The sequence below is a fragment of the Ahaetulla prasina genome, chromosome 9, assembly GCF_028640845.1.
Source record: "Ahaetulla prasina isolate Xishuangbanna chromosome 9, ASM2864084v1, whole genome shotgun sequence".
Lineage (NCBI taxonomy): Eukaryota > Metazoa > Chordata > Lepidosauria > Squamata > Colubridae > Ahaetulla > Ahaetulla prasina.
This window is the reverse complement of record NC_080547.1, coordinates 12,714,678-12,733,960: the sequence shown is the minus strand read 5'-3', so window position 1 is coordinate 12,733,960 and position 19,283 is coordinate 12,714,678. Positions and strand designations below refer to the sequence as shown.

General features: G+C 39.3%; 1 protein-coding gene across 2 annotated transcripts in view; it reads right to left on the bottom strand.

Moving 5' to 3' along the window:
- The window catches only part of ARHGEF12 (Rho guanine nucleotide exchange factor 12), a 69,382-nt gene extending 57,027 nt beyond the window's left edge, over positions 1–12,355 (bottom strand). Inside the window, exon 1 of one of the 2 annotated variants that reach the window (XM_058194780.1) lies at positions 10,733–12,355. In XM_058194780.1, the coding sequence (XP_058050763.1) occupies positions 10,733–10,764 (32 nt within the window). In that variant the 5' untranslated portion in view covers positions 10,765–12,355. The remainder of the gene's footprint in view (positions 1–10,732) is intronic. The other variant, XM_058194779.1, reaches the window with a different exon arrangement.
- Positions 12,356–19,283: the final 6,928 nt, after the last annotated feature.

The following is a 19,283-nucleotide window of genomic DNA, read 5'->3' as shown; positions in this document are numbered from 1 at the left end:
CCCTTATATCCTATTGCAAGGATTCCCAAATGAAAAAGATTAAAAATAATAGTACTTCAAATATATATTTTATTTTCTTCTATTACTGCATTACGTTCGCCTTGCAAAATGATCATACATTGTTATTTTAAAAAATGTCCAGATATACAAATGTACATGTGCATATACTAATAATCTTAATTCTAACCATTTTCATTAGCATCTGGCATATCTATACTTTTTCAATATTAATGGACACAATCCTATATCTTTTAAATACTGAGTGCAACATAAATCAGACACACTTCAGAACATTAGTAAAAACTATTCAAGTTCACGTCAGGAAGTTTTTAGTGTCAAGGAATCAACATCAGGGGAAAATATTTTGGCAATATGAACAAATGGGCAAACCTCAGATTTCTAGCAAAGATACCGTTTTTAAAATACATTGTACAAATGTTCAAGAATCAGTCACTCTTTCAAAGGAGAGAAACAAGATACCTAAAAATAGTTTATTTGTGGTAACACTGTCAAAGTTTTCTACTCATCCATGAATTGGGAATCCATGGGTATTTTAGTCCGTCATGCCTCACACACAGATCAGTGTGACAGAAGGTAAAATGGAAAGCTACACATACCTCTGGGGAAATAAAACAATCATACATTTTATTGCTAGCATTTCTATGTTGCTTTATTTAACGTCATCTTTTAATCAACAATCTGTTGAATAATTGCACAAGCATTCCAGGGTCATAGACCTATGCACACAGAAAGAACCTTTGGCCTGAGATGCAGTTGTGATCAATGAGGCAGATACATCTGGCCAACAGAGGGCAGGGTACAGACTTAAGCCTCCATTTATCCACCACAAAGGAGCATAACATGTAGGAGCAATGCAGGGGAATGTACATCAAATACTTGATGTATCCGATGTTCATCTGTGCTTCAAATGAAAATTTTGGGTTGATTTGTCTGAGGATCTATTTGTTTGTTTTCTTGGCTGTCCACAGTATTCTCAGGTGTTTTCTCCAACACCAAATTTCAAAAGCATCAGTACTTTTCTATCCTATGTTGACATTATTATTATGATCTATATTGCTACAGTTGTACAGTTATATTATTACAGTATTTATTACTGTAAATTGTGTTGGGTCCAGTTGGATTGAGGCAGTGCATTAACTACATATATAAAAATATTTAAAAGGATTATCAGCTGCTCCTTTTACTTAACATCTGCCAACAACAATTGGCAAACCCCAGTAATGAATAATAAATAATACAAAGTGTCAGATAACTCTAAAATTCTCACACTACATGGGAGATCACTAAGTTGTGATAGCTGGGAAGGGTCGTTGGTCCTACCTGATATGCTCCTTCTCAGGGTTCGGGAAAGCTGCTATCTTTTGCTATTTCTCATCTCCCAAATGAAAGCATTTCAAATAAGCTAAAAAAATTCTGTTCTAAAAATAAAAAATTTACAAATAATTACCTCATAAACTGAAATGCCAACAAATATTTGATGTATATTCCCCTCCAAGAAAAAACAGTTTTGGACACTAGCATAGGTTAAGAATGGGCAAAACAGTTTAAGCAAGAGTAGACTAATGACTTTGTGAACTTGGTTTTATAAAACCCAGCTCTAGTTAATCACTTCCGCTTCTGAAACCACAATGGCTTGCACAAAACTAACCACAACGGTTTTTGTTTGCATTTTTTCATCAAATTGTAGAAGCGTAGTATCACGTTTGAGAGTTGCATATTCTTTTAATGATAAAGTACTTCAATTTTTGGTCAAATCAGTACAGAATGACAATGAATTTGTTCAAATAAGTCAGTCACGTCTTTGTAGTCATTTTCCTAAGCAGCAAATTAAATTATTCCAAATACACTGCCCTTGCAAAGACACACCTCATTCATGTGGATACAAGCACACAACAAAGTAGTTTTCCCCTTGGCAATTTGCATATGTCGCTTCTTTATTGAGAGGCCCATATTGTTAATTCACACCTTGTGCTTCATGCCACATCGCCCAATGAGATCATAAAAAAGACAGAATAATTTTGCTGAGTTGTTTAAACAAGCAGAGGTTTAAAATGCATATCCCAAAATCAGCACATCCTGTTGCAAGCCTAAAGATAAAAATAAAAATCTTATACAGGTAATCCTTGACTTAAAACAGTCCACTTAGTGACCATTCAAAGTTATAACGACACTGAAAACAGTGACCTATGACCTTTATTCACACTTAGGACCATCGCAGCATTCCCATGGTCACGTGATCTATATTCAGATGCTTGGCAGCTGGTTCATATTTAAGACAGTTGCAGTGTCCCGGGGTCATGTGATCCTCTTTTGCAATATTCTGACAAGCAAAGTCAATGGGGAAGCCAGATTCACTTAACAACCGTGTTACTAATGTAACAGCTGCAGTGCTTCACTTAACAACTATGACAAGAAAGCTTGTAAAATGGAGCAAAATTCACTTAATAACTGTTTCACTTAGCAACCAAAATTTTGGGCTCAATTGTGGTTGTAAGTCAAGGACTGCCTGTACTTCAAATGTCAGTAGGACCACAGCCATTTTGCAAGGTTGTGGGAGTGATGAGTTTTAAAGAGATAAACTGGATGTCACATGTATACGCAAATCACAATCTATGTATTTTGTTTCCCAATCCCCCAAAATGTAGGAAGAAAAACCCCCTGCATATCCTAAGGGGCCCTGTGAGTCACAAAAAAGATTCTTGACAGGCTATATATGGTCCTCAACTCATTTTCTGTCCCTCTGACCTACTGGATAGAAACTTACATGTGAAGGGGAAGCATATGTGAGGGAGTCAATTCAAAAAACACAATGGGAAATATAAAATTATCTGCCTATAAATGGAGGGTGTTTATCCTTGTAGTGGAAATGAGTGCATGAAACTGCTGTCAGAAATTAGGATACTAAGACTATTTTATTTTTATTACAAATCCACGGGGGCATTATAGGCTACTAATGCCATATAAAGATCAATAGTTTGGCCAAGATCTCAAAAAGTCTGCAAGAACATACTCCTGTAAGCTCTTTTCTTTACAGGATGCCAAGTTCTTGTAAGATATTTCCAAAGGATAAAAAAAAAACTCCAAACAAAAAAGCAACCCTAAGATCAGACAGTCCACTTCCTTTTCCTGTTTTCTTTTTTTTATGTGTATTCACAATACACATTATGAAAATCCTGCTTGTTTTCCCTTAGTAATTTTAAACAGTATCTATTTTTTTTACCGAAATTTGTCCCATATAAAGCTTGTATTTTCCTTGACTTGCTCTGGATTTGCTCCTCCTTCTGCCACTTTAATTAAAGATTGGGCTTTCAAAACAAAAGTAATGAATGTACATATATACATACTAATTAGGCTTAACCCTTAGGGTAAGTAAACACAAATAACAAGCTAAAGAAATTAAAGGCATGAGATTTTTTTAAAAAGACTTGTTAAATCTGAGGTTAAATTATAACCTTTCCATACCCTTTTCTAATCTTGAAAACCATCCTCCACCAGATGCATACACATTTTCATACATTGTATTTTATTCTTTAAACAGTGAATATACAACTTCCTATCTTTTTATTTAACCTCTGGCTGCTTCCCATAAACAAACATGTATTGTTTATTTATGCAACATCCTCTACAATTTCATGGGGAAAAAGTGCTGGGTTAGAGGGAGAAAAAAAATTAATATAATCTCCCCTTTAAATTCATCTGAACAATGCTGAGGCTGTTAATAAGTAGGCTGGGTGTGCTGTGTATTTTATTATTAATACTGATTTTCATGTTTTTTTAAAAAACATAAGATTATTCATCACATATCACAAGATACGTTCAACAAATGCTAACTTCAAAATTAAAACCCACATCAATCAGGAAGGAGCAGCTATAAAGCAACTGTAGATTGCTTCATAGCATATAAAGTATTTTTGTAGTATTGTTAACAAAACACACTAAGCAAACAGTCAAGGCATCAGGAGAATTATAGTTCATAAAAGTGTAGTAAAGTTTTGTAAAAATGTAAAACTAACACCCTGAGGTTATGAACAGTGAAAGTCCCAGCATTCAAAAACACAATGGGAAATATAAAATTATCTGCCTATAAATGGAGGGTGTTTATCCTTGTAGTGGAAATGAGTGCATGAAACTGCTGTCAGAAATTAGGATACTAAGACTATTTTATTTTTATTACAAATCCACGGGGGCATTATAGGCTACTAATGCCATATAAAGATCAATAGTTTGGCCAAGATCTCAAAAAGTCTGCAAGAACATACTCCTGTAAGCTCTTTTCTTTACAGGATGCCAAATTCTTGTAAGATATTTCCAAAGGATAAAAAAAAAACTCCAAACAAAAAAGCAACCCTAAGATCAGACAGTCCACTTCCTTTTCCTGTTTTCTTTTTTTTATGTGTATTCACAATACACATTATGAAAATCCTGCTTGTTTTCCCTTAGTAATTTTAAACAGTATCTATTTTTTTTACCGAAATTTGTCCCATATAAAGCTTGTATTTTCCTTGACTTGCTCTGGATTTGCTCCTCCTTCTGCCACTTTAATTAAAGATTGGGCTTTCAAAACAAAAGTAATGAATGTACATATATACATACTAATTAGGCTTAACCCTTAGGGTAAGTAAACACAAATAACAAGCTAAAGAAATTAAAGGCATGAGATTTTTTTAAAAAGACTTGTTAAATCTGAGGTTAAATTATAACCTTTCCATACCCTTTTCTAATCTTGAAAACCATCCTCCACCAGATGCATACACATTTTCATACATTGTATTTTATTCTTTAAACAGTGAATATACAACTTCCTATCTTTTTATTTAACCTCTGGCTGCTTCCCATAAACAAACATGTATTGTTTATTTATGCAACATCCTCTACAATTTCATGGGGAAAAAGTGCTGGGTTAGAGGGAGAAAAAAAATTAATATAATCTCCCCTTTAAATTCATCTGAACAATGCTGAGGCTGTTAATAAGTAGGCTGGGTGTGCTGTGTATTTTATTATTAATACTGATTTTCATGTTTTTTTAAAAAACATAAGATTATTCATCACATATCACAAGATACGTTCAACAAATGCTAACTTCAAAATTAAAACCCACATCAATCAGGAAGGAGCAGCTATAAAGCAACTGTAGATTGCTTCATAGCATATAAAGTATTTTTGTAGTATTGTTAACAAAACACACTAAGCAAACAGTCAAGGCATCAGGAGAATTATAGTTCATAAAAGTGTAGTAAAGTTTTGTAAAAATGTAAAACTAACACCCTGAGGTTATGAACAGTGAAAGTCCCAGCATTCAAAAATATGTTATAGAATAGCCTCAGTTATCACTATCTCCGAAGAGTTTTACTTAATCTGGTATTTTGATATCATGAAATCTGGTAATCTGGTATCTTGAAATACGTTATGATCTCAAGTCCTGGAATCCTCAGCCAACATATCAGGGAAGTTTGGAAAGGACAAGTTCAGAAGTTTTGGTTCACATTTACTTGAGAAGACGTATGTCCTTGGGATTATTTTTAACATTAATAGGAAATTAACCCTGTTTAATCTTCACCAAAAGCCATTTTTTCATCCACACTGAAATTCAATGATTTTTTGCTAAAATGTGCAGTATGATCTTGCAATTCTGAGTTGCAGGAACAGAGTATCACACAAGGCACATTTTCTGCCACCGGGGCTAGTGGGGAAATGTTCTTAATTTCATTATACAATCCTTTAACAAGAATCACTCCTACATCACTACTTATAAATACTTTATAGATATAACTTCCTTGCTAGCATATTTACTATAAAGTTATTTAAGACTGGACAGCCAAAGGTGCTTTTCAAGTGGACAGCCATTTGTCTGGGATGGGATCAGCATTCCTTTCCTGGGCAGTGGGTTGAACTATATGACCTCCAAGATGCCTTCCAATCCTATAACCCTAACTTTTAAATAAAGAAATGTCTACGGCTATTTTTTTTGTTTTAATCAAACATTAAATCCACAGCAAGTTGTTAATATCAATACAAACTTAATCACCTCCAATTTCCCTGTATCTACAAAGCTGTTAGTGATAAACTAGAGGGATTCAAGATAATAGGTATATCTGAATAACTACAGATTTTAATGCAACTCTGAAAAAAATCATAAAGCAGCTCTCACATACAGGTTTCCATTCAAAAATCTGTCCCTCTGGTATTTGGCAGCCAATCTGAAATATGAAGGTTGAATAAATTTCCTTCATATGGTGGTATATCCGAAAAGGATGTTCTGAATGCAATGAAAATAACTGAGTGTATCATTTCTCTGAATCTTTTAGTTCTCTGTAGATATTAATAATTTATGTCATAAGTTCAATGCAACCAAACAATTACACATATTGGGTCAGCAAGTATCGTGTCTCCACCCAAGTAATTATCTCAGCTTTCTTCAAAACCAGAAAAGCAAGATCTAGCATCAGCTACTGACAGAAGCTCAGACAAAACATAACCATCTAGTTGTAACCAACAGAAAACTTTAAACATCTACTAAGAAGGGAAGGGGAAGGGGAAGGGGAAGGGAAAGGGAAAGGGAAACGAAGAACTAAGCAAAAATTAAAGTTATGTTCATATCCCTGGTATTTGTTTCCCATCACATATGGCGTTCCTGAAACTTTGCTAAAGAAAAGTGAACTATTCATTAGATAAAAACAAACTTTTCTGTAATATCTGATGCCCCACTAAAACTAATTATGTAGATATTCACCCTAAGTTTTGTACCAAAAAAGCTATATTGAAATCTTTAGATTTCTTCTTGACAATTGGTTTCCAAACCAGCTTGATGCTTCCCTAAATTTTAAAAAGTGGCTCTAAGGCAACGTAACTTATTACGCACTTCAAGTGTCCCTTTCCCATGGAAGCCAATGCAGGCCTGTTTAATTATCTTGTCTGAGAGGTGTCCTGTGCAGCTGAGTATCAGAAATGATATATGGTGTATGGACATACACTCAGAAGACAACAGAAGTTAATCAAGTAAATTAATAACAATTCCACTATAATTCTATATACATGTCTGTTATGAAAAAAGTCCCTAGAACTCAGCGGAGCTCATTCAGAATATGAGGATGGCTGCAACTTCAATCAATTTCAGCATCTAGGCAGGGGGGAGAAAGCAACAATTAAAAAATCCACTGGAAGTCATTATATGAATCCTTTCCCATTCAAGTAGACTTCACAGAAAATACCCAAGAGAATGGGTATCGTTTTTTTTAAAAAAGTACCCATAAATGTATTCCAGGATTAGTCTTTATTTCTATAAAATAAAAAAACATAAAGATATGCCATGTCTATAAAAAGTTTTAAAAGAGCATAGTTTGGAAAATGCATGAAAAGAATGTCTAGGTTGCAAATTTTAAAAAGGCAGGCACATTCAATGTTTCTAGGCTGCAGCAACATAATATGCCAGAGTTCACATTTTAAGATTTTTCTAAATTCCATCCGAGCCCCAGCTTGCCCAGCAAGGAAGAATAAAAACTTGTATCTAATTCAGCTCAGCTATGTATTCCCTATCACAAATGACACGAGACAGAAAATGTCCAAAGCTTGTCTGCAATCAGGCCGGAACAGAAACACTCTTTTTATCTGGTTACTTGGTGCTAAAGAAATATTTTATTGTTATATTTCAATTCAATTTTAATTCAATTCAACACATCTACTCAAGCATAAGTCACACTGACTTCAGTAGGCCTTATTACCAGATAAATGTTTAAAGAACTATTTTGCATTATTGCGTATTATTATTTAATCTGAGAATAAAATATTTTAAAAGAAGCAAGTCATTCAAGTGTTCTGAATGAGTTGTATGAGATCATACAGATATTGATAATGAAGCTAATAGAGGGAGACAAATTTCATACTCTTGAGAAATATCAAGCAGGAAATTTATTAAGTGTAGCTCAAGAGGCAATAAGATTATATATTTTAAAGTCACTGAAATAGCAAATACCCTGCCTTAACATATAAAGGCTATTAAACTCACTTCATATTAATGACAGCAGTAATGTCCAAAATAGTCATCCTTCCTATTGCTAAAAAGATCAATAAAATTAGAGGGACGATTATGATTTCAACTACATAAAAATTAAAGGCATACTGAAAAATCCCAATGAACTGGATGAAATGGATGGAAGGAACTGGACGGAACTGGATGAAGATCATTTATGAGGCTATTCCAGTTATCAGTAAAAATGTGCCACAACCCATTTCTGAGCAGTTCAAGCCATATCTACATATGCCTAAACCATACATAAAATATAAAATTAACCAATTTTGTTTTATTTGTATATATGATGTACAATAACAGTAAAGGCTATACTACAGCAAAATAAACTTTTCATTTGCACTTTCTTTTTTACTCCTCTCAAGACACACTGCTTAAAACAGAACTTCAGCAATTTACAAAATCAGAATCCAATCAGCCTCATTAAAATTATAGAATAAAAACATGCACTTTTGAACCACAGTTTGGTTAAACAACATTTGCTTTAGTGAATATACTCTTTTACTGAAACAAACTGGACCTATTTCCCTGAAAATGATGTTAAGGGATGGAGAGAGTCTACTAGAAGTACTGCAACTGCAAAAGCACTCTTATGCAATCCTACTAATCTGACTTCTAAACTAAGTTTCTGGAAGACTTCAAGGCACAGAGAAATTATTGATTTTAACACAAAGCCACTACTACAAAGTTATCTGGAACAGCTGCAAGTAGTTTGGGCAGGTACAATTTTATCTATTGCACATTGACTCAATCCGCAACTGAAGAAATATCGAATTGCCAAAAGTAGCAATTAGGTAATCTTGTCATTGCATTACAGAGACCATTATATACAGCTTGATATTCTAATTAAGGCTTACAAAAGAGAGAGTAGCAAAATATTTACCTTAGAAAAGGAAGCTCCACTAGGATAGTCAAGGACAATACCAAGGAAAGTTATCAGCTTCCTATACGTTCACTGTTGCTATAACATCTGAGTTGTTACCACCATCACTAGCAATATTTTAGAAATGACTTAGAGTAAAAAGACTATAAAAGGAATCAGGAAAAAATGTATTCCACTATTACAGCATACTTCCCACCTATTTTGATATTAACTATTGGTTGCATTAAAGCATAACATAAATAGTCCTGCAGATCTCCTGCTGAGCTACAGAAATACACATTTTTATATTGCAACCTTCAAAATGATTCTTTATGAAGAATGATCAATGCTTCAGCACGTTCTCTACAGAATAAAAACATCTGTATTATTCTATACTATATTTTAAAATATGAATCTAATTAGGAAAAACATCCAGAATTCCTAATATTCACAATGAAATTATATTAAAAGGAACTAGATATCTATCCTCAGTTCAACTAACGTTTCCCATCCCACAAACAGATTCAGTATTTTAGAATCGTAAGAATTTACCATATTCAGCTTATTTTGTAGTCAGCTTGGGAATCCAGAAAATGATCCCATAGATCATAAATAATCTATGTTCCTGCTGACTCCATGACTCTTTTACAATATGTATTCTTCAGCACTGTTGCAGTGATCCCCAAACCAAATATTTATTTCTTGTAACATCTAAGTACCTGGATGGCAAACTAAAATGTTATCAGTTATCTGCTAGGGGAAAAAATGACTAGTGCACGTTTTCTATTTATGATTATTGCAGCTCATCATCATCATACAGGCTTGTGGTAGCCCTAGATTTTCCACTTATGTAATATTAGATGAAAAGTTCATGCTTTAAAACTAACACACGACACTGATCAACATCCAATATACTAGGAGACCCAGCTAATTGGTTCCATCCCCAACTACCACAGAATGGAAGTTGATTGTAGTTCAATTCCCATCAGTTCCAGTAAGCTTAATCAATAATGTAGAATGAGAAATGCAGTCCAGACCAAAGTTGTTACAGATTCCTTTTTCTACAGGGGAAGAGTATCTTATAGATTCCAAGACTGCACGTCTTCAACTGCTGAGAGGAAATGGGGTGGGTAGAAATATAAATTGGTAAGGGAGGGGAAACAACATGGCCATAGGCCAACCATAACATCTCTCTTCTATTACAAGAACAAACGTTTTAGTATTTAATCCTGGAGAGCCAAATAAGTCCAGCTACTAAAATGACTCCAAAGGTAGACATAAACAAACCACTAAAAAGTGCTCCATCACCGGAGGTTTTTAAGAAGAGACTGGACAGTCACTTGTCTGAGATTGTATAGGTTCTCCTACTTGAGCAGGGGGCTGGACTAGAAGACCTCCAAGGTCCCTTCCAGCTCTTATTCTATTCTATTTGAAGTGCCACTAAACCATTTGGGACATAGGTAGGCAACCTAACGTCACCCTGAATGACCTTTGCTGCTAGTGGTACAGTTATCACCTAAGACGCAAGGACCTTCTGCACAGCCAAAACCTTCATTGCATTCATATCAAGTTTTCAATTGGAATTCCTATCATGCCAGTCCGGTGGCCTAGAAAACTACCAAGCTAACCCATTTTGGAAAGGCAAATCCAGATCGTTCGATCAGCAGATCCAAAGCTAATTCCAGAAATGCAGCCCAGCTTCACTCATAAACCACCTTTGTGTTTTCTGCGTTTAAGCCACCAGGTTGAACCCTTTTTTTTACCCAAATCCCAAGCAAACAACAACAACAGCAGCAGCAGCAGCAGCAGCAGACGGTCCCACTGACCTGTCCGTGATTGCGGACTGTGTGCCACTCATTGGAGCCCCCGGCAACAGGACGATTTTTTAGCCAATCTGCATCTTACGGGCGATTCTTAGGCGACTGTCACTTTCCCACACTCCACACCCGAGTTCAGAATCCAGCCGTATTCCAAAGGAGAGCAGAATTCAAAGCCACACAGGGTTTGTTGGCTGGTTTGTTGGGTTTGTTTTCAATCTTCCAAAAGATCCACCTCCCACGACACTCAGGGAAAAGCCACCGGGATCTTCTGCCAGGAAGCAAGGAAGGCCATCACAGCCATGATGCCCTCCTCTGGAAACCCAGCCGTCGCCTCGGTTCGAAAGGAAGACCCATCTCGGTCGAAGGGCAGTTCATCAGCCAAAGAAGAAGAAGAAGATGATGATGATGATGAAGAAGACGAAGACGGTGCCTCTGGTTCAATTCCTCCTTCCCAGCCCTTAGTTCCCTCATTACAATCCCAGGCTCTTCTCCAAGTCTTTCACGGCATCCGAGAGACAGCCAGGTAGGTCAAAGCCAGGAGTCCTCCATAGGCTTGGTCCCCTTCCAGAAAAGACCCAAAGAAAAACAACAGAAAAGGAACTGGGGGGGGGGGAGGGGGTGCAGGAGGGGTTTTTTTTTGATGTATATCTATATCTATATATATTCAGCAGGGCAGGGAACTAGGAAAGTTTGTGTGTGGGTGGCAGGGGTGTTTCGCTTTCTAGCTTCTTCCCTCCAACTCTTTTAAGAAGATTTCTTCCAGGGTCTCTCTCTCTCTCTCCAAGGACTGGGGGGGTGGCCGAGAAGCCAAACCGCCCCCCCCACCTCAAAAAAAAAAAAAGGAAAAAAAATGCCTTTATAGGGCGGCCTTTTCAAACCTCCATGGAAAGCAGCACCCCCCCCCCCAAAAAAAACCAAGAAGGCAGGCAGGCCTTTTTCCTTAAGAGGGGGGTCCAAAAAAAAAAAAAGAGGGGGGGGACACAGCGGGGAGTGTGGGAGGGGGGGAAAAGCTCACACCATACCTTGAGAGAGAGAGAGAGATAAATAATAATAATAATAATAAAATAAAAGACGGATTCCTACATAGGCGGGTGGGAAGGGGGAGGGGGGCTTGCAGAGGCGGCCCCCCCCCTCCGCGAAGCCGGGCCGGGCCGGGTCGGAGGAGGAGCCCACCTTGGCCCCCGGCCCGCTTCCTAGGCCTCGGCGGGCTTCATCCCGCCTTCGGAGCTGCTGACAGGGCGGCTTGAGGCGGGAGAGCCCCCAGCCCCCCCCCCGCTTTCCCCTCCCGTCCACCGGCGGCCTTTTCCGGCCCCGACTCGGCCCGTCGTCCCGCCTGAGGAGATTTGGAAACGGCGAAGCCCAGCCGCGGCCGGTGAGGGGGGGAGGGGGAAGAAGCGGCTCTCCGGTGCCTGGCGAGCCGCTGCTTTGCTTCGTCCGCCGTCCGCCTTTCCTCCCGCCGCCGCCGCCGCCGCTCCTGAGGAGATCTTTCTTTTTTTTTCTTTTTTTTTTTTACCTCAGGCCAACGGTCCCCGCCGGCTTCCCTCAGCCAGGCCTCGGCTCCCCCTCGGCAACCTTCGGCCTTTTCCGGCACTCCCGGGACTCGTTTTTCCTTCGCCTCGGCTCCCGCTTCCCTTTGCGACGTTGGCCGCCGCCGCCTCCGCTCTTCCCCCCTCCCTCCGCGCTCCAGCTTTTTTTTTTTTTTTCTCGTTCCCTCCACCCGACCTCGCGAGATCCCTCCGCCGGGACTCCGCCTGACGTGGTTGTGTGTGTTGGAGTTTTTTTTTTTTTCTCCCCCCCCTTCCCCTCCGTAATCTTGTCGCCTCCGCCGTGGTATGGGGGAAAAAAATAAATAAGGAAAAGGGATGCGAGGAAAAGGAGTCCCTCGGAAGGATGGGGAGGCTGGAAGGCAGGAGCCGCGTTGTTTTACGAATCAAGGGGGTTGGGGCGGGTAGGGGGGGGGAAAGAAGTGCAGGGCTTCCAAAGAGGAGAGTTTTATAAGTGCAGCGGGGTGGTTTGTTTGTTTGGAAAGGCCTTGCAAAGAACCACAAAAGCGAAGTTGGGACCAAGTTGCAAAGTTGCTTCCACTTTTGTAAAAAGGAAGCTCGCCTCTTTCCTTTTTAAGAGAGGTTTCAGAGTTAGGATGCAGACAAAGACAAGAGTAGAGTAGAGTAGAGTAGAGTAGAACAGATTAGATATTGGAATGAAGAATAGAATAGAATAGAATAGAATAGAATAGAATAGAATAGAATAGAATAGAATAGAATAGAATAGAATTTTATTGGCCAAGTGTGATTGGACACACAAGGAATTTGTCTTGGTGCATCTGCTCTCAGTGTACATAAAAGAAAAGATACGTTCATCAAGGTACAACATTTACAACACAATTGATGGTCAATATATCAATATAAATCATAAGGATTGCCAGCAACAAGTTACAGTCATACAGTCATAAGTGGAAAGAGATTGGTGATGGGAACTATGAGAAGATTAATAGTAGTGCAGATTCAGTAAATAGTCTGACAGTGTTGAGGGAATTATTTGTTTAGCAGAGTGATGGCCTTCGGGGAAAAACTGTTCTTGTGTCTAGTTGTTCTGGTGTGCAGTGCTCTATAACGTCGTTTTGAGGGTAGGAGTTGAAACAGTTTATGTCCAGGATGTGAGGGATCTGCAAATATTTTCACGGCCCTCTTCTTGATTCGTGCAGTATACAGGTCCTCAATGGAAGGCAAGTTGGTAGCAATTATTTTTTCTGCAGTTAGAATAGAGTAGAAATAGAATAGAATAGAATAGAATAGAATAGAATAGAATAGAATAGAATAGAATAGAATAGATATTGGAATGAAGAATAGAAATAGAATAGAATAGAATAGAATACATATTGGAATGAAGAATAGAATAGAGTAGAGTAGAAATAGAATAGAATAGTAGAACAGAATATAGAAAAGAAAAGAAATACAGAATAGAACAGAATAGAATAGAATAGAATTTTTTATTGGCCAAGTGTGATTGGACACACAAGGAATTTGTCTTGGTGCATAGGCTTTCAGTGTACATAAAAGAAAAGATACAATCATCAAGAATCATAAAGTACAACACTTAATGGTAGTCAAAGGGTACAAATAAGCAATCAGGAAACAATATCAATATAAATCGTAAGGATACGAGCAACAAAGATACAGTCATAAGTGGAAGGAGATGGGTGATGGGTACGATGAGAAGATTAATAGTAGTGCAGACTTAGTGAATAGTTTGACAATGTTGAGGGAATTATTTGTTTAGCAGAGTGATGCCGTTTGGGAAAAAACTCTTCTTGTGTCTAGTTGTTCTGGTGTGCAGTGCTCTATAGCGTTGTTTTGAGTGTAGGAGTTGGAACAGTTTATGTCCTGGATGTGAAGGGTCTGTAGATATTTTCCCAGCCCTCTTTTTGACTCGTACAGTATGAAGGTCCTCCATGGAAGGCAGGTTGGTAGCCATTGTTTTTTCTGCAGTTCTTACTATCCGTTGAAGTCTTTGTCTGTCTTGTAATAACTGCTCAGAATCTCCTGCAGCTAAGACCCCCAGGGAAAGTTTTGGCCCTAACACACATTTCCAACTGTGTGAAATGTCTTTTTGTTTGCTAACTGCTTTTTGGGAGCTCTGCATGCAGCCAAGGTGAATGCTATTTATTATTTTCCCTTCCTATGGACTTCTTTCCAGAGAGTGGAAAAAAGGAGAGAGAGAGAGAGACCAAATGTGGCCCAGCCTTTAATGCGTTTTAAGCAGAGTGTATTTAACCAGCCTGTGCTGCCACAAAACTGGTTCTTTAAATACAGATATACATCGTGTACATACATGATATGCAAAACGTCGAGAAATGGGAAGCAGGGCTGGCAAAACAAATGATGCATCAGGAGAACCATCTTGCTCACAAATACAGAATTTTTAAAATGTCTGAGACTTTTCTCCCCCCCTCTCCCCCTCTGCCCCTTCTCGGTGTTTTTGGCTTGGCCATGTTTGAATAAGATCAGTTAACAATTCTGCAGTCTTTTAAGAAAATTAAAACTTGAAAGACCAGGAGGAATAAAAGCGAAAGGTTGCTTGGAAACCCTGAAGCTCTCTCCCAAGATTTTTTTTCCAGCATGGATTCCAGTGTTTGTTTATTTATTTATTTATTTATTTATTTATTTATTCATATTTTTATACCGCCCTTCTCCGAAGACTCAGGGCGGTGTACAGCTAATAAAACGACAAGAATCCCCCAAAATTTAAAATATACTATCAAATTTAAAAAACTGATTCAATCGCTGTAACATTAAAATATTAGCTAAAATTTATCAAAACTAAAACCTAGGTAAAACCCTATAAAAAACCCACTAAAATCCCCACACTAAAATCAATCAGGCCAGCCCCGCTTGGTGAAAAAAGAAAGTCTTGAGCTCGCGCTTAAAGGTCCGGAGATCAGGGAGGAGACGGAGTCCCACCGGCAGCTCATTCCATAAAGCCGGGGCCCCCACAGAGAACGCCCTTCCCCTGGGGGCCGCCAGCCGACATTGACTAGCCAACGGCACCCTAAGAAGACCCTCCCTGTGGGCGCGCACTGGACGTATCGGACAATGGGAGGTAACTGTCGGCAGCAGGCAGTCCCGTAAATATCCCGGTCCAATGCCAGGGAGCGCTTTAAAGATGATAACCAACACCTTGAAGCGCACCCGGAAGACCACCGGGTATGCAACCCAACGATAAGAAGATATTTGATGTGAATCAAAAATTTTGCCCCCTCTGAGTAAGTGAGGTCATTCTACAGTGTCTTCTAGGTAGGTTTTATCCTGTTGGTGTCTTAAGTCCTGTGATCGTTACACAAAGTGGACACGAGGAGAATGGCTTGCATTAGAGAAGACCTGTCTATAGAGGTTCTCCATCATCCAGATCGGGGGTCTCCAACCTTGGCAACTTTAAGCCTGGCGGACTTCAACTCCCAGAATTCCCCGGCCAACTTTCTTTGCTTTGCTGGCTGGAGAATTCTGGGAGTTGAAGCCCGCCAGGCTTAAAGTTGCCAAGGTTGGAGACCCCCGATCCAGATCATGGTTGTCCCAAAGGTGCTTTTTCAAAAGGCAAACTAGACTTTTGTTTTTCTTTGAAGACGTTTCGCCTCTCATCCAAGAAGCTTCTTTTGAACTGAACTGAAGAGGCTTCCTGGATGAGAAGCGAAACATCTTCCAGGAAAAACAAAGCCTGCTTACTTTTTGAAAAAAGTACCCTTGGGATAAGAAAAGATGAGCTTCCTTCCTCTCCAGGAGAAAGTAAGACATTTTCTCCAAGAGGACCCCTCCAGGGGTGAATTAGCTAAGAAAGGGTCAAAAGATCCCATCCCCATAAAATGTGATTTCTCAACCATTGCAACTTTAAGGCACTAAGGCTGAGAAACATTAAAGGTAAAGGTTCCCCTCGCACATATGTGCTAGTCGTTCCCGACTCTAGGGGGCGGTGCTCATATCCATTTCAAAGCCAAAGAGCCAGCGCTGTCTGAAGACATCTCCATGGTCATGTGGCCGGCAGGACTCGACACCAAGGGCATACGGAATGCTGTTTCCTTCCCACCAAAGGTGGCCCCTATTTTTCTACTTGCATTTTTTACCTGCTTTCGAACTGCTAAGTTGGTAGAAGCTGGGACAAGTAACGGGAGCTCAGCCCGTTACGCGACACTAGGGATTCGAATCTGTTGTCAGGAACCCGTGGGAAGTTCTCAAATAACAATCGCATGATTCTTGGATATTGGAAATACCTGCAGTTTGCCAAGTCCCTGTATTTTGATCATGTCACCACAGGAATGCTGCAAAAGTCATAAATCTGACTTGTAAGTTCCATTTTTTCAGTCCCTTTATGACTTTGAACCGTCACTAAGCGAATGATTGTAAGTTGAGGATTACTTTATACTGTGGTGATAGGGGTGTGTGTGCAGTACTGCAGGCTACTTCTGCTGACTGCCAGCTGTCTGCAATCTGTTAGTTCGATCCTGACCGGCTTAAAGTTGACTCAGCCTTCTAACCTTTCAAAATGAGGACCCAGATTATTGGGGGCAAATATGCTGACTCTGTAAACCGCTTAGAGAGGGCTGTAAAAGTGCTATGAAGTGGTATATAAGTCTAAGTGCTATTGCTATCCATCCTTCCTTCCTTCCTTCCTTCCTTCCTTCCTTCCTTCCTTCCTTCCTTCCTTCCTTCCTTCCCTTTCACAGTGGTTAGACTGCAGTATTGCAGGCTAACTCTGCCCACAGCCAGGAGATTGAATCTCACCAGGCTCAAGGTTGACTCAGCCTTCCATCCTGAGGTCAGTAAAATGAGGACCCAGATTGTTGGGGAAAATAGGCTGTAAACCACTTAGAGAGGGCTGTAAAAGTGCTATGAAGCGGTATATAAGTCTAAGTGCTATTGCTATCTTCCTTCCTTCCTTCCTTCCTTCCTTCCTTCCTTCCTTCCTTCCTTCCTTCCTATAATGCAGTATTGCAGGCTAACTCTGCCTACCGCCAGCAATTCGATCCTGACCAGCTCAAGGTTGACTTAGCCTTCCATCCTTCCATCCTTCCGAGGTGGGTAAAATGAGGACCCAGATTATTGGGGGACAATGGGCTGATTCTATAAAACCGCTTAAAGAGGGCTGTAAAAGCACTGTGCAGTATATAAGTCTAAGTGCTATTGCTATTGTACACTCTGCAGGGTTGAGCATGCAATACTGTGTGCAAGTATCATTTTGTGTGTGTGTGATTATGAAAGGCATAATAAGGATATGTTTAGATTTATTCATGGCATGGAAACAATGGGTTGGGTTTTCTGTCTCTGCCCTTGCTCACAGAATGAAAGCCAGCTGCCGCAGAAGGCAAGACGAAGAAGCTATGGTATCTGCGTGGGTTTCACGCTGGTATTTGGCTTGCCGTGGGATAGAGAGAAAGGGAAAGATGGATGACAAAAGAAGCCTTGCTTTTCGGTTCTTGATTGTTAAATTTGTTTATCCCATGACTTTTTTTTTTTAAAAAAGTCCTTTCCTTTGCAACCATGAGGACTAGAAGCTTACAGTTTTAAGGCACGAAGTTGATTCTGAGACAGCCCCTCGCGGTTGGATTGGTTCTCGTATAGCGTTTATCCACAATTCATTTAAGTTTTACTTTAGTGGCTGAAATGTGTTTGAATACAGTTTTAGTAGGTCGGGGTGGTAGTTAGGCTGTTGGTTTGAGCCTGATTGATTTGCATTTCATGAAAAGGTATTGAAAGACCAGTGCTCTGACAGACGAGCCCAACTCAAAACGCACGGACGATGTCTCCTCGAATGGTGATGAAACATTTGCAATCAAATTGCCAAGCTCGGAGCTCAAACTGACAGCCTTACTTTAAGTAGTTCAAGTTCTCTAGGTTTGCATAAAATGCTAAGCGACAAATAAGAATTAAAGAGCTGGAATTATGCAAGAGTCACAATGTGCAACAAATCAAATCAATAAAGACTCTTAAGTCTTTATTTATTGATGCCATTTGCCTTATGCCATTTCCCTTATGGCTTGGTAATATAAATGATAGGAAAAAATCCAAAGTTATATATCAGAAGCGAGACATTTCTTCAAGCTCTAACTGTGGGCGGTGTTTTTCACAAATGAAAAGCAAAATTAAGTACTGAAACACAAGTTATCTTCTTTTCCGTTTGTGGCATTAAAATACAGTAGAACCTCTGGTCACGACCGTAATTCATTCCATAACTTTGGCCACAACCCGATTTGGTCATGACCCGAACCCAATTTTAGAAATTTGGCACTTACAAAAAAAAAAAATGGTGCGGAAGAGGAAATTGCCTGTGAAAAAAAATATATGAATTTTTTGATCGGAACCCGATTTGGTCGTGATCAGAAGTGTTCGTGACCAGAGGTTCTACTGTATGAAGGTTTTCAAAAATAAAAACATGGTAGTTTAGACCAGGGGTCTCCAACGTTGGCCACTTTAAGACTTGTGGACTTCAATTCCCAGAATTCCCCAGCCAGCATAGCATAGCATAGCTGGAGAATTCTGGGAATTGAAGTCCACAAGTCTTAAAATGGCCAAGGTTGGAGACCACTGGTTTAAACCACTGTTTCTCAACCGTACAACTTTAAGATGTGAGGACTTTAACTCTCAGAATTCCCCAGCTATGTTGGTTGGGGGATTCTGGGAATTGAAGTCCACAAGTGGTCAAGGTTGGAGCAAGCTGGCTGGGGAATTCTGGGAGTTGAAGTCCATACATCTTAAAGTTGCTAAGGCTGAAAAACACTGGTTTAGACTTTTAAGAATGAATCTAAAAAAAGAGAGTGGATTTTTTTTTGGGGGGGGCTTATTTTCTTACATTTGCATGGCAACGACTCCCCTATATATACTTCACCGAAGGCAACACCGCTCGATGTATTGACTCAGGGAAAAAGAATAGCTGAGCTAAAAGTCCAGGATCCAAACGGTTTCTGAGAAACTGTCGACTCGGAATAAAAGGACTGCAAACTTTTATTGACTTTTGCAGCTCTCTTTTAGATCCACAGCCATCAGGGGAAAACGCTTTGGCTTGGCTCAGC